The 12,629-nt window shown below is 43.1% G+C and overlaps 1 protein-coding gene across 4 annotated transcripts in view; it reads right to left on the bottom strand.

Moving 5' to 3' along the window:
* Positions 1 to 12,629, bottom strand: part of SCG3 (secretogranin III) — a 45,657-nt gene continuing 33,028 nt past the window's right edge. For all 4 annotated transcript variants that reach the window (XM_058155956.1, XM_058155955.1, XM_058155958.1 and 1 more), the window contains 4 exons: positions 8,511 to 8,585; positions 7,707 to 7,832; positions 3,955 to 4,035; positions 1 to 2,060 (listed from right to left, as the gene is read on the bottom strand). In XM_058155956.1, coding sequence (XP_058011939.1) covers positions 1,942 to 2,060; positions 3,955 to 4,035; positions 7,707 to 7,832; positions 8,511 to 8,585 — 401 coding nt within the window. In that variant the 3' untranslated portion in view covers positions 1 to 1,941. The remainder of the gene's footprint in view (positions 2,061 to 3,954; positions 4,036 to 7,706; positions 7,833 to 8,510; positions 8,586 to 12,629) is intronic.

Below are 12,629 nucleotides of genomic sequence, written 5' to 3'. Positions count from 1 at the left end.
GCCAAGGTTGGAGATCCCTATTCTAAAACATTTTATCGCTGCAACTTATCAGGGCAGTTTAGGGGGGAAAACAAAACAAGTAAACATAAGGTGGTCTTTATTGAATGGCCACTCATTCAGTGCCCATTTCAACTTGTAACAATGTTGAGCTTATAACCAGTTCTCAAAGTTCTGCCAAATGCATGTGCCAATAATCACGATTTGTGATCTCCTGTCGGCTTCCCATAAACAAAATCAATGGGGAAGCCAGCAGGATCTCAGACATCGTAGTCATGCGAAGGTGACCATGGTCTTCACTTAATGACAGTAACTGAGAACTACCATAACTGTTGTCACTAAGCAGTGCAGCCACCTGATGTCATGCTTTACGACTGCACTGCTGCGCACCAGAAAATCTTATTTCCAATTATTGAAATTAATTACTTGTACTGTTAATGGAGAAATTAAGCAGAATCAGCCCATCTTCTGACTAGCATGCTCACTGCATGTTAATGTTCAATAAATTTAGAATCTCAAAACAAAAATAAATTGATTATTACAAGACAAATAGAAGTCTACTCATGTCACGTTCATAATGAGGACTTAAATGCAGGATATACTTTTCTCAAGAATTATTCAACATTTACTATGGAGGGGGATGCAATATTTTGTGAATGTAGCCATTCTAATTTTTGAACTGTGATTTATGCCTTGCTGCACTGTATGGAGCCCATCCAATTATGGCTTAATCCACAAACCACGGCTGATCAAACTAAACCAGCATTGTGGATTGTGACTTATGGCTTAGCATGTTGCTTTAACCCAATTGTGCCTTAGTTAAAAAAAATGAAATAAAATGTGTAAAATGTGTAAACGCATATCTCTTTAAATAGAAAGGGAGCGTGGATCTTCAGTGTAAACTCAGGCTAAACCAAAAGTTTACAAAAACGAGACATTTATGAAACCTTGTGTTGCTAAACGATACTGCATTCCCGCAATCCTAGCATATCACTCATATGTATAAATGTCTGATCCTAAGCACACCTCTAAGCTCAAGGACCTTGCTTCACCTCCTTTTTTTACCCTTAGAAACGGTTAATCACATATCATTAAGCTACTCACATCAAGAACTGTTCTTTATACATGCAGAGAAATAACACTTAACCAAGAACGATGGAGGATGTGAAGGACAACCGTTGCTACTGTACCTGACCGTAGCAATACGGTGACAATACAGTTCTTTCTCCCTGTAAAGATTTATTTTGAAGGCCGATGCAGGGTTAAAACACACAGCCATGACTCGATGGCACACGAAATAGGGTGGGGGGGGGCGAGGCGGGAGAACAAAGCGGAATGCGCCAAAAGCAAGAAAATGAATATATTACAGCATTCCAACAATACTTTTCTGGGACACAAAACAAGAGGTGCCAGAGAAGAGAATTGCAAAGATGAGATTTCTTCGCAAGAAATGCAAAATTGAGCTAAACTGAGTTAATTCACTTGGGTTGTCCCCTAGTAAGGCCCTTTATCATATATTTCCCCCCCCCCAGAACAGTATCTCTTAAAAGCCACTTCACGATGAAACAAACTGGCTCTTTTCTCCAAACCATATAATCTGAAAGAGCCGCTGGATAAATTAACGGGGACATGATGTAAGCAGCTGTTTTACCCTGTTATCTATAAAGTGGGCAGCTCGTTTACTTTAGGGTGGGGGGGGAAGAGCGATCAAAGTTGAGAAGAAACAAATATGCAATTATAGGGTGTGGTGGTGGGTTGGTGGTGGTTGTTTTTTTTTTTTTAACCCGGATAAAATTCAGTACAATGGAGACAGAATACTTTCTAATCACCTCTTTTTTTTTCCCGGGATGTGGTGGGGAGAAAGAAAGTTGTAGGTCTTAGAACTAGATGTGGGTGAAGCTAGACTAGAATGCCGTACAGTCTTCGGGAGGTTTTTCCTTTCCTCTACAGGCTGCCGTAGATACGCTTAATCACGTCTGCCTCTTCTTTATCCAGGATGCCCTTGTCCACGTAAACATCGGCTTGTTGGTCTATGAAATCCCGCAGTTTAGAAAGATCGTAATCTGAAATAGAAAGGATTACGGGGAGGTGAAGCTTCCTTCTCCAAGCTTCTGGGTTGAGTTTCCGAACGTTTCATTACCAGACTAGGTAACATCTTCAGTGGAGTTTAGGGGAAAGGATTGATATAGGCAGGTTCTCCTTGAAAGACTATCTACCTTATCTTATCTTATCTTATCTTATTTTACCCTAATCCTAATCTAATCCTATCTGCTGCTGATCCAATTCTACAGAGGAATTATTGAGTCTGTCATTTGCACCTCTATAACTGTCTGGTTCAGTTCTGCAACCCAACAAGAAAAACACAGACTTCAGAGGATAATTAGAACTGCAGAAAAAATAATGGCTACCAACCTGCCTTCCATTGAGGACCTGTATACTGCACGAATCAAGAAGAGGGCCGTGAAAATATTTGCAGATCCCTCGCATCCTGGACATAAACTGTTTCAACTCCTACCCTCAAAACGACGCTATAGAGCACTGCACACCAGAACAACTAGACACAAGAACAGTTTTTTCCCGAAGGCCATCACTCTGCTAAACAAATAATTCCCTCAACACTGTCAGACTATTTACTGAATCTGCACTACTATTAATCGTTTCATAGTTCCCATCACCAATCTCTTTCCACTTATGACTGTATGACTATAACTTGTTGCTGGCAATCCTTATGATTTATATTGATATATTGATCATCAATTGTGTTGCAAATGTTGTACCTTGATGAACGTATCTTTTCTTTTATGTACACTGAGAGCATATGCACCAAGACAAATTCCTTGTGTGTCCAATCACACTTGGCCAATAAAAATTCTATTCTATTCTATCTATCTTATCTTATCTTATCTTATCTTATCTTATCTTATTTTATCTAATTTAATCCTAATCCTAATCCTATCTATTTATCTTTCCTAATCCTAATCTAATCCTAATCTAATCCTAATCTAATCCTATCTATCTATCTATCTATCTATCTATCTATCTATCTATCTATCTATCTATCATCTATCTATCTTAATCTAATCCTATCTATCTATCTACCTACCTACCTACCTACCTATCTATCTTATCTTATCTTATCTTATCTTATCTTATCTTATCTTATCTAATTTAATCCTAATCTAATCCTAGCTATCTAATCTTCCTAATCCTAATCCTATCTATCTATCTGTCTATCATCTATCTATCTATCTATCTATCTATCTATCTATCTATCTATCAATCTAATCTAATCCTAGCTATCTAATCTTTCCTAATCCTAATCTAATCCTACCTACCTACCTACCTACCTATCTAAAAATCAGTTTCCCTCTAGAAGGAACTTCCAATATTTTTGGATTCGAAAGCTGCCATTCTCTTTTGAATGGAATATTCTGATCTACATTCCAAAGGAGAAAATAAGCTCTGGACAATTACCTGTTATTTAACAATTTACACGTAGGTATTTACACTTGAATAGTCGCAACCAGAATTTCCATCATAAGACATAGTTGTTAAAGGGGAGACTGTTTTTATGATAGTCGTAATGTGAGTCACTGCAATAGTTCAGGGAATCGCATAGTTGTTAAGGGAACCATGCAGTTGTTAAACTAATCCATTCTTCCAAACGGACATTTTTTGCCATTCTGCCTATTATGAATTGGGTTGTCCTGTGCACGCTAATAAGCAAAGCCCATTACCAATTGCTGATAAATTCGGTAGAAAATTTAAGAGAACCAATGTCACTTCCCATCCATGCCCGTCTGTATCTTCCATACCCGTACATATATCCACCTGTATGTCTTTCCATATATTCCATCTTCTCAGACTATGTGATCAAGCTTTTTATTTAGCAGAAATCGAAAATAGGATTCTCAGGATTGGTCCTGTCCATACCACAGTCCACTTCTTCAATCTTACCATCTTTCTTTCCCTGTGTGTTATGTTTCTTTAGCCACTCTATATTCTTTCGGATGGCTTCCAAATAGGCGTCTGCTTTTCCTTCAAAGGTAACAAGAAAAAAAAAAGATGAAGTGTTAATACCACTTTATAATGCCTTGGTAAGGCCACACTTGGAATACTGCATTCAGTTTTGGTCGCCACGATGTAAAAAAGATGTTGAGACTCTAGAAAGAGTGCAGAGAAGAGCAACAAAGAGGATTAGGGGACTGGAGGCTAAAACATATCAAGAACGGTTGCAAGAACTGGGTATGTTTAGTTTAATGAAAAGAAGGACCAGAGGAGACATGATAGCAATGGTCCAAGGGGCTGCCCCAAAAAAGAGGGAGTCAAGCTATTCTCCAAAGCACCAGAAGGCAAGACAGGAAACAATGGATAGAAACTAATCAAGGAAAGAAGCAACTTAGAACTAAGGATAAATTTCCTGACAGTTAAAACAATCAGTGGAACAACTTGCCTGCAGAAGTTGTGAATGCTCCAACACTGGAATTTTTAAAGAAAATGTTGGATAGCCATTTGTCTGAAATGGTGTAGGGTTTCCTGCCTGGGCAGGGGGTTGGACTAGAAGACCTCCAAGGTCCCTTCCAACTCTGTTATTATGTTATGTTAATTAAATACTAGGAGTTAAAATATTCTTCTGGGGAGAAATCTGGTCTATTGTAGAGAGAATAAAACAACTAAAGGCTCTTATATCTATGGAGATTCTCAGTCATCCAGGCAGGGGTGAAATGCTACCGGTTTGGGCTGGATTGCCAAACTGGTAGTAAAAAATGTAAAAAAAAAAAAAAGTTCCGACAATCAGCTCAGCGATATGTGATCGTCAAAACTTTGTGTTTTTTTAAACTTTTTAAGCATTTTTTTACTACCAGTTCTCCGGAACCGATAGTTAAAAATGCTTTAAAAAGACAAAATGTTCTGAAAAAGAAGATAAAGTTCCTGCCGCAATTTTTTCTGCTGGGAATTATCACGGACTGTACAGTAATTGAGACTAAACTGATTTTAAATCTAATAACAGCGGGCAAGTTTACTGATAGGACAGTATTGGAAGAAAAAAGAAGTACCCACAATAGAAGAATGGATATTGAAAGTTGCCAATTTGGCTCAGATGGCAAAAATCTCAGCCTTTTTGAAAGACAATACGCAAGGAAGATACTTAAATCAATGGGGAAAATGGATTGACTATATCCAAAACAGATATCAGACTAAGGGTTATCAGACTGCCTTTGAATGACTAGGATGTATTATTTCTGATTGTTTTGGGGGAGGTTAGGAATTGATGAGAATTGTAGGAGTATAATTGAGTTAGGAGGGAAATTTTTTTAGCATATGTTTGTTTTATTTTTAAGCACACCTTGTGTTTGTTCCGGGAAGTCGGGGGGGGGCGGGAGGGGGGTTTGTGAAGGGAGGGGGGAAGGAGGGGGGGAAGAGGGGAAAGCTTTGTAAAACTTTTTCAATAAAAAAAATGCTTTAAAAAGAGATTGTCAGAACTTTTTTTTTTTACTTTTTAGGCATTTTTTTACTACCAGCTTGGACAAATAGGCAGTAAAAAATGCTTTAAAAAAGTAAAAAAACGACAACAACCCTGCAGGCTTATAGTAATATACTGTGTTTAAGGCAGGGGTCTCCAATCTTGACAACTTTAAGACTTGTGGACTTCAACTCCCAGAATTCCTCAGCCACCTTTGCTTTGCTGGCTGAGGGATTCTGGGAGTTGAAGTCCACAAGTCTTAAAGTTGCCAAGGTTGGAGACCCCTGGTATAAGACAGCAGAAGTAGTCTGGGTGGGAGGGGATATGGCATACATCCTCTATATTTCATCCAGACCCACTTGGGGGAGATAACATTCATCCTGGAAATGACCCTCAGCATTTTGATCGCCCTTATTTATATTTTAAAACAACATCTCACATTACCGGCCGATCAATATGCTCCCCGTGCAGACTACTGCATTTGGTAACGATTTTATGTTTCGAAAAAGGATACGTACAGTTAGATGAATATCTCAGCCAAGAGTGATGTATTGATTTCATTGCATTTAGACTTGCAGAACTTAACATTTGGGCTCCAGAGTGCAGGGAAAGGCCCTGCTCGTTTCTAAACGTGCTAGATCATAAAAACCCTGCTATATGTACCAGGAGTTTGGCACGGTCGTATCTTCGAGCGGTCACTAAATGAATGGTTGTAAGTCGAGGATTACCTCCACTGCAGTTAGTTGGGTCATTATCAAAGCATCAAGAACCGAACTAACAGATGACGGTGTCCAATCTATGCAAGAACCTCTGCCGCTTGTTGCAAAAACCTCTCATTATGATAAGGCTGACCGTATTTGGCAGCCACCCACACTATGAACCTATGTGTCGTGTCCCACTCCTCCGCTGACGGCTGGGTCAAGGAAATCCGAATCAGGCGTGCCTCTGCAGCTCTGCCAAAGTCCTAGCAAAGTCCTCAGGGCAGGCAGGAGACCAGAAAGTGACTTCAGCAAGATATGTTTAGACTTTGCCTGACTCAGAGAATGCCAGAAAGCAGATCCTTTATATAGGCCATGGGGTGTGGCTCCATGACTCAGCACTTATCCAGGCCTGCCCCTCCCTTCCTTCTGTTGCCTCCGCCTATCAAGTCTTCTGACGCGAGGGTCACTCCAGTCGGCAGCTGTTGGTAATTGACCTCCCTCAGGCTCACATGCTGTGGAGGAGGGGGAGGGGTCTAGTTGCTCCGTTTGCCTGGGCATGGAGCCAGAGCTGGGGGCTGGAGGTATTTCTTCCTCTTCAGCCTGTCTGGGCATGGAGCCAGGGCTTGGGCCGGGAGGCATACTAGAACATTCCTCCGTGTTCGGAAGCAGATAAGAAGGCCCCGGCTGTGGTGAGATCGGACGAGACACAACACTATGTTAGATAAAGAGTTTGGAAGCAATGCCACCATAAGGAGCCCTGGTGGCACACTGAATACAGTGAAGTATTGCAGGCGAATTCTGCCGACTGCCAACAGTTTGATCCTGACCGGCTCAAGGCTGATTCAGCCTTCCATCCTTCCAAGGTCGGTGTTCTGACTTAGACTTCCCCAAGCCACGAAGCAGACTCCTTGTCCCGACAAAAACCCCTTTTTATTAAGTTACTGTGATTTCCTCTCATTCATATCCAGCAAAGTCTTTCAAGGGAGAATTTACAGTTTACAGAATTTACCTTATCTGGCTTGGGGGATCTGCCAGGCCGGTATCTTCAAAACTTGGTAAGGAGTCACTTCCCTTTTGCTCCTCTTTTATTTCCTCTGGGAGGGGCCATTTATCGTCCACCTGTGGCCTTACTCCCAAGTCGACCCTTGTTCTTTAGCTGTTCCCTTCATCTGGCAACTCTGCGCATGTGCACACTGGGAACAGGCTCCAGCTGTTCGTCTGCCTCACTGATGTTTAACTCCGAGGGCAGCTGATAACTGGCATACGGCCCTGGCCCTCTCTCTGCCTCCAACTCAGAGCCCTCATCAGAGCCTTCCCCAGACTCCAGGACTGACCCATGTTCCTCCCCAACCGCCTCACTGTCCGAATCTGCTGCCAGCTCCACTGGCCGCTGGCGGGCCACAACAGTTGGTAAAATGAGGACCTGGATTGTTGGGGGCAACGTGCTAACTCTGTAAACCACTTAGAGAGGGCTGTAAAGCACTATAAAGCGGCATATAAGTCTAAGTGCTATTGCTATCTTACATACACGTTCAACTACTTACCTTTGGGTTGTTCGTTGTTTTCTGTGTTTTCTTCCTCGGCTTTTGTGGAATCTTTCAGGGCTTCGTATTCTTTTTCCATTTTGGCTGTGCCTGTTTTTGTGCTGTCGGCTTCCTCAGTGCTCTTGTCTAGAGGGATCACAAGCGGAATAATTTTTACATCGTCTGAACCGTAGCGCCTTTCCACAGACACTTGGGTGCAGGGATGAGCTGCTGGGGGTTCGCAGGGGTTCGGGAGAACCTCTAGCTAAGATTCTGTGCAGTTTAGAGAACCCAAAAATCCCACTCCTGGCTGGCCCTCCCCACCCCTCCCCTCCCAGGAGTCCCCATGCGACCCATTTTGGATGCAGGCAAGTGCAGGATGCACATGGAAGCTCAGGGAAGGCGAAAAACGGGTCTACTGGAAGTTCAGAAAGGCTGGAAATGGGCCTCCAGAGGGCCTCCGGAGCCTGGGGAGGCCGTTTTTGCCATCCTGGAGGCTTGAGGAAAGCCTCCGGAGCCCAGGGAAGGCAAAACTGCCTCCCCACCATGGTGCAGGAGGCTGACTAGGCCACAGCCACCATGGCCACGCCCACCCAGCAACTGGGCAGAGAACCCATTGCTAAAATTTTTGAAGCCCACCCCTGCTTGGGTGTACAAACAACTTTGGTTGTGGCAAAACTAGAGTCATACGAACAGATTTCTAAATAGGTTTTCTGTTTTGATTGCTATTTATTCAAACAACTGCCAAATTATAATTCAGGCTAAATCCACAGGAAAAACTAACTGGAAAAATGATGTAATAACACGTTAATCACAAAATTATACCTGATAGCTTGTTCTGGGAACTGGATTTTTCAAGTTTCTTTTTTGTCTGCAGGGCGATCATGGCATCTAGATTTTCTGGAAGGCAGAAAAAAAAACATAAAAATTCTCATTCTTGAGCTCCTGTGTAGAATCAAACACTGTTAGATTATTACAGATTACAGATTAACAGAGTTGGAAGGGACCTTGTAGGTCATCTAGTCCAACCGCCCACCCAAGAAGGAGACCTTACACCATTTCTGACAGGTGGCAGTCCAGTCTCTTCTTGAAAGCTTCCAGTGATGAAGCTCCCACAACTTCCAAAGGAAACTTCTGTTCCACAGGTTGATTGTTTTCACTGTCAGAAAATTTCTCCTCATTTCCAGGTTGAATCTCTCCTTGTTTAGTTTCCATCCATTATTCCTTGCCTGGCCTTCAGGTGCTTTGGAAAACAGCTTGCCTTGATCCCCTCCTCTCTGGGGCAGCCCCTCAAATATTGGAAGACTGCTATCATGTCTCCCCTGGTCCTTCTCTTCACTAGACTAGCCGTGCCCAGTTCCTACAACCGTTCTTCATATATTTTAGTCTCCAGTCCCCTCGTCATCTTGGTTGCTCTTCTCTGCACTCTTTTTAGAGTCTCAACATCTTTTTTATACTGTGGTGACCAAAACTGGATGCAGTATTCTAGGTGTGGTCTTATTATTAAGGCTTTATAGAGTGGTATTAGTACCTCCCTTGATCTTGATTGTATCCCTCTGTTAATGCAATTTAGGATCGCACTGGCTTTTTTGGCTGCCGCTGCACACTGCTGGCTCATATTTAGCTGGTTGTCCACTAAGACTCCAAGATCCCTCTCACAGTCACTGCTATTAAGCCTGGATTGACCCAGTCTATATGTTTACTTCTGGTTTTTCTTGCCTAAGTGTATGACTTTACTTTTCTCTACATTGAATTTCATTGTGTTAGACAGCGGCCAGTGTTCAAGTCGGTCAAGATCCAGATGGATCTTGAACCTATCTTCTAGGGCAGTGACGGCTAACTTTTTCCGGACCAAGTGCTCAAAGTGCATGCGCGCCTGAACCCCCAAAATGCAATGCGTGCCCGGCCCCCATGTATGCTTCCCACCCCTGCGCATGCACACGCCCCCCCGCATGCTCCCCACCCCCTGTGCATGCATGTGCAGGCCCCTGCATGTGCCCTGCCCCCATGTGGCAGAGACCCGAAGACCAGCTGGCTGATGAGAAGTGCGCGCGCATGTGCGATGGAGCTGAACTGGGGCAAAGGCTTGCGTGCCCACAGGGAGCGTGCTGTGTGCCACCTCTGGCACGCGCGCCATAAGTTTGCCATCATGGTTCTAGGGTGCTTGCTATTCCTGCCAATTTAGTATCATCTGCAAATTTGCTAAGTTCCCCTTCGATTCCCTCATCTAAGTCGTTTCAGGAACCAGGAAGGAACAATTAACTCTCCAATAAGTGGCTCCGTAACATTGACGGGGACAGACAAGAGTTAAATCTTCTCTACTCTGGATTATTTCTAGGAGTTAATTAACTGACTCAATAACGCCTAACCCTGTTAAATATACTGTGCGGATAGAAACAAAAATCTATATATAGACTGCCAAATAGCTCTGCTGTGGCTGTCAAGGATAATTATTTTAGGAAGGAAGTCTACATTCATTGTCACGTTGTCCCAGGCATGGCGGTGTAGGCCTCTTCAATTGATTGCCATGGTACAGTTACTCCTTAACTTACGACAGTTCCTTTCGTGACCCTTCAAAGTTACAACAGCACTGGAAAAAAATGACTTATGACCCAGGGGTGAAATCCAGCAGGTTCTGACAGGTTCTGGAGAACCGGTAGCGGAAATTTTGAGTAGTTCAGAGAACTGGCAAATACCATCTCTGGCTGGCTCCAGAGTGGGGAAGGAATGGGGATTTTGCAGTATCCTTCCCCTGGAGTGGGGAGGGAATGGGGATTTTACAGTATCCTTCCCCTGCCATGCCCACCAAGCCATGCCCACCAAGCCACGCCCACAGAACCGGTAGTTAATAAAAATGGATTTCACCACTGTTAAGACCGTTTTTCACAGTTCTGACCTTTGTAGCATCCCTATGATCATGTGGGAATATGGGCAAGCCAGGTTCACTTAATAACCTTGTTTTACTAACTTATCGATTGCAGTGATTCACTTAACAACTGAGGCAAGGAAGGTCGTAAAACAGGTCAAAACTCACTTAACAACTTTCTCACTCAACAACAGAAATTTTGGGTTCATTTGTGGTCCTAAGCCGAGGACGGACTTGTACTGCATTGTTAAGTTTTGCATCCATCAAAACTAGGATGTGTTTAAAACGTACAACCGCCAACCAAGCAGAAACTGGAATCTCAAGTTTAATTTTTTTTAAATACACACGTCCTTATTACAAGCACATTAAAAAAAAAAAACTTTTCCAGGGTCTTGATGTGCATGGTTTGTGGTGTTGCTCTCTAACTTAAATCCCCTGGATGGCGTCTCAAATTGCTGAATCCATTTTCTTGGGCTAAATTTTGCCTAAAGCGTTTTGGCTGCTTTCCTGCATAGACAAACGGAAAAGGGGGAGGGGAAAAAAATGGAAACTTAGAAAAAAAAAGGGTGGGTGGGGGGGGCAACAAACTGGCTCTTTTCAGTCAAAATGATATTAGTAGGTATCCCTTAGCTGCAGTTTGGATATGTTGCATGTCCGGTTTAGTTTAGTTTAGCTTAGTTTATTTAGATTTTTATACTGCCCTTCTCCCGAAGGACTCAGGGCGGTGTACAGCCAGATTAAAACAATAATATACAAAATTAAAATAACAATTAAAATACATATTCAAAAATGGCCGAAAATTAAAACCGTCAAATTGACCTATACTAAAATACCCCAATCTAAAATTATTAAAAATCCAGAAATTTGAAAATTTAAAAATCAAGCCAGTCCCGCTTGGATAAACAGGTATGTTTTCAATTCACGGCGAAAGGTCTGAAGGTCAGGTAATTGGTGTAAACCGGGGGGGGGAAGTTCGTTCCAGAGAGTAGGTGCTCCAACAGAGAAGGCCCTTCCCCTGGGGGCCGACAGCCAACATTGTTTGGCGGATGGCACCCTGAGAAGACCCTCTCTGTGTGAGCGTACGGGTCGGTGGGAGGCATAAGGTAACAGCAGGCGGTCCCGTAAGTACCCGGGCCCTAAGCCATGGAGCGCTTTAAAGGTGGTAACCAACACCTTGTATTGACTTTCAATTACTCTAATGCAGTGAGTCGTTAAATGTCACTCCCCAGGACAGTAGCTAAGCAACTAGTTGTCCTAGTAGGGCTTTTATAAGATCAGATGTCAGTTAGGCTGGTTGCCTTGGTAACTTTAAAAAAAAAACTGAATAAGACCTTTCACCCACCAAGCCTATTTTTTAAAAAGTACCGTTAATTAAAATGCTGCCACTGCTAGTAATATCTTCCCAAAGTCATCTTACAGTTGATAGTGAAGCCCTCTGAACAGAATAACAGAGTTGAAAGGGACCTTGGAGGTCTTCTAGTCCAGTGGTCACCAACCAGTGGTCCGTGGACCATTGGTGGTCCGCAAGAAAATTTTGGTGGTCCGTAGAAAAATTATTTGCATTTTTATATTGCACTAAATATAAAGTCCTTCGGGAGAAGGGCGGTTTATAAATCCAATAAATCCAATAAATCCAATAAATAAATAAAAATAAATAAATAAATACTATTTATCTTTAAAAAAAATTCATATTACTGGTCCGCAGGATTTAAAATTATGAATTTAGCGGTCCCTGAGGTCTGAAAGGTTGGTGACCCCTGTTCTAGTCCAACCCCCTGCTCAGGCAGGAGACCCTATACCAGGGGTGTCAAACTCGATTTCATTGAGAGCCGCGTCCGGGTTGTGTCGGACCTCGGGGGGGGGGTGGCCAGAGTGGGTGTGGCCAGCTCGACGTCACTCATGTCGGGGGGCGCCTGTGGTTGCCCGAGTGCTCTGCCAGCGAAAACAGGCTCCCAAGCTCCATTTTCGGCTGTGGTGGCCTCCTGCCAACCCTCTGCCAGCGAAAACGGAGCTCGGGAATGCTGCCCGAGCTCCGTCTTCGCTGGCAGAAGCACCGCGGGCCAGTCCTTCGCTGTTTC

Source organism: Ahaetulla prasina, chromosome 13, assembly GCF_028640845.1.
Source record: "Ahaetulla prasina isolate Xishuangbanna chromosome 13, ASM2864084v1, whole genome shotgun sequence".
Taxonomy (NCBI): Eukaryota; Metazoa; Chordata; class Lepidosauria; order Squamata; family Colubridae; genus Ahaetulla; species Ahaetulla prasina.
The sequence above is the reverse complement of the archived record's forward strand: the minus strand, read 5'-3'. Positions and strand labels throughout refer to the sequence as shown.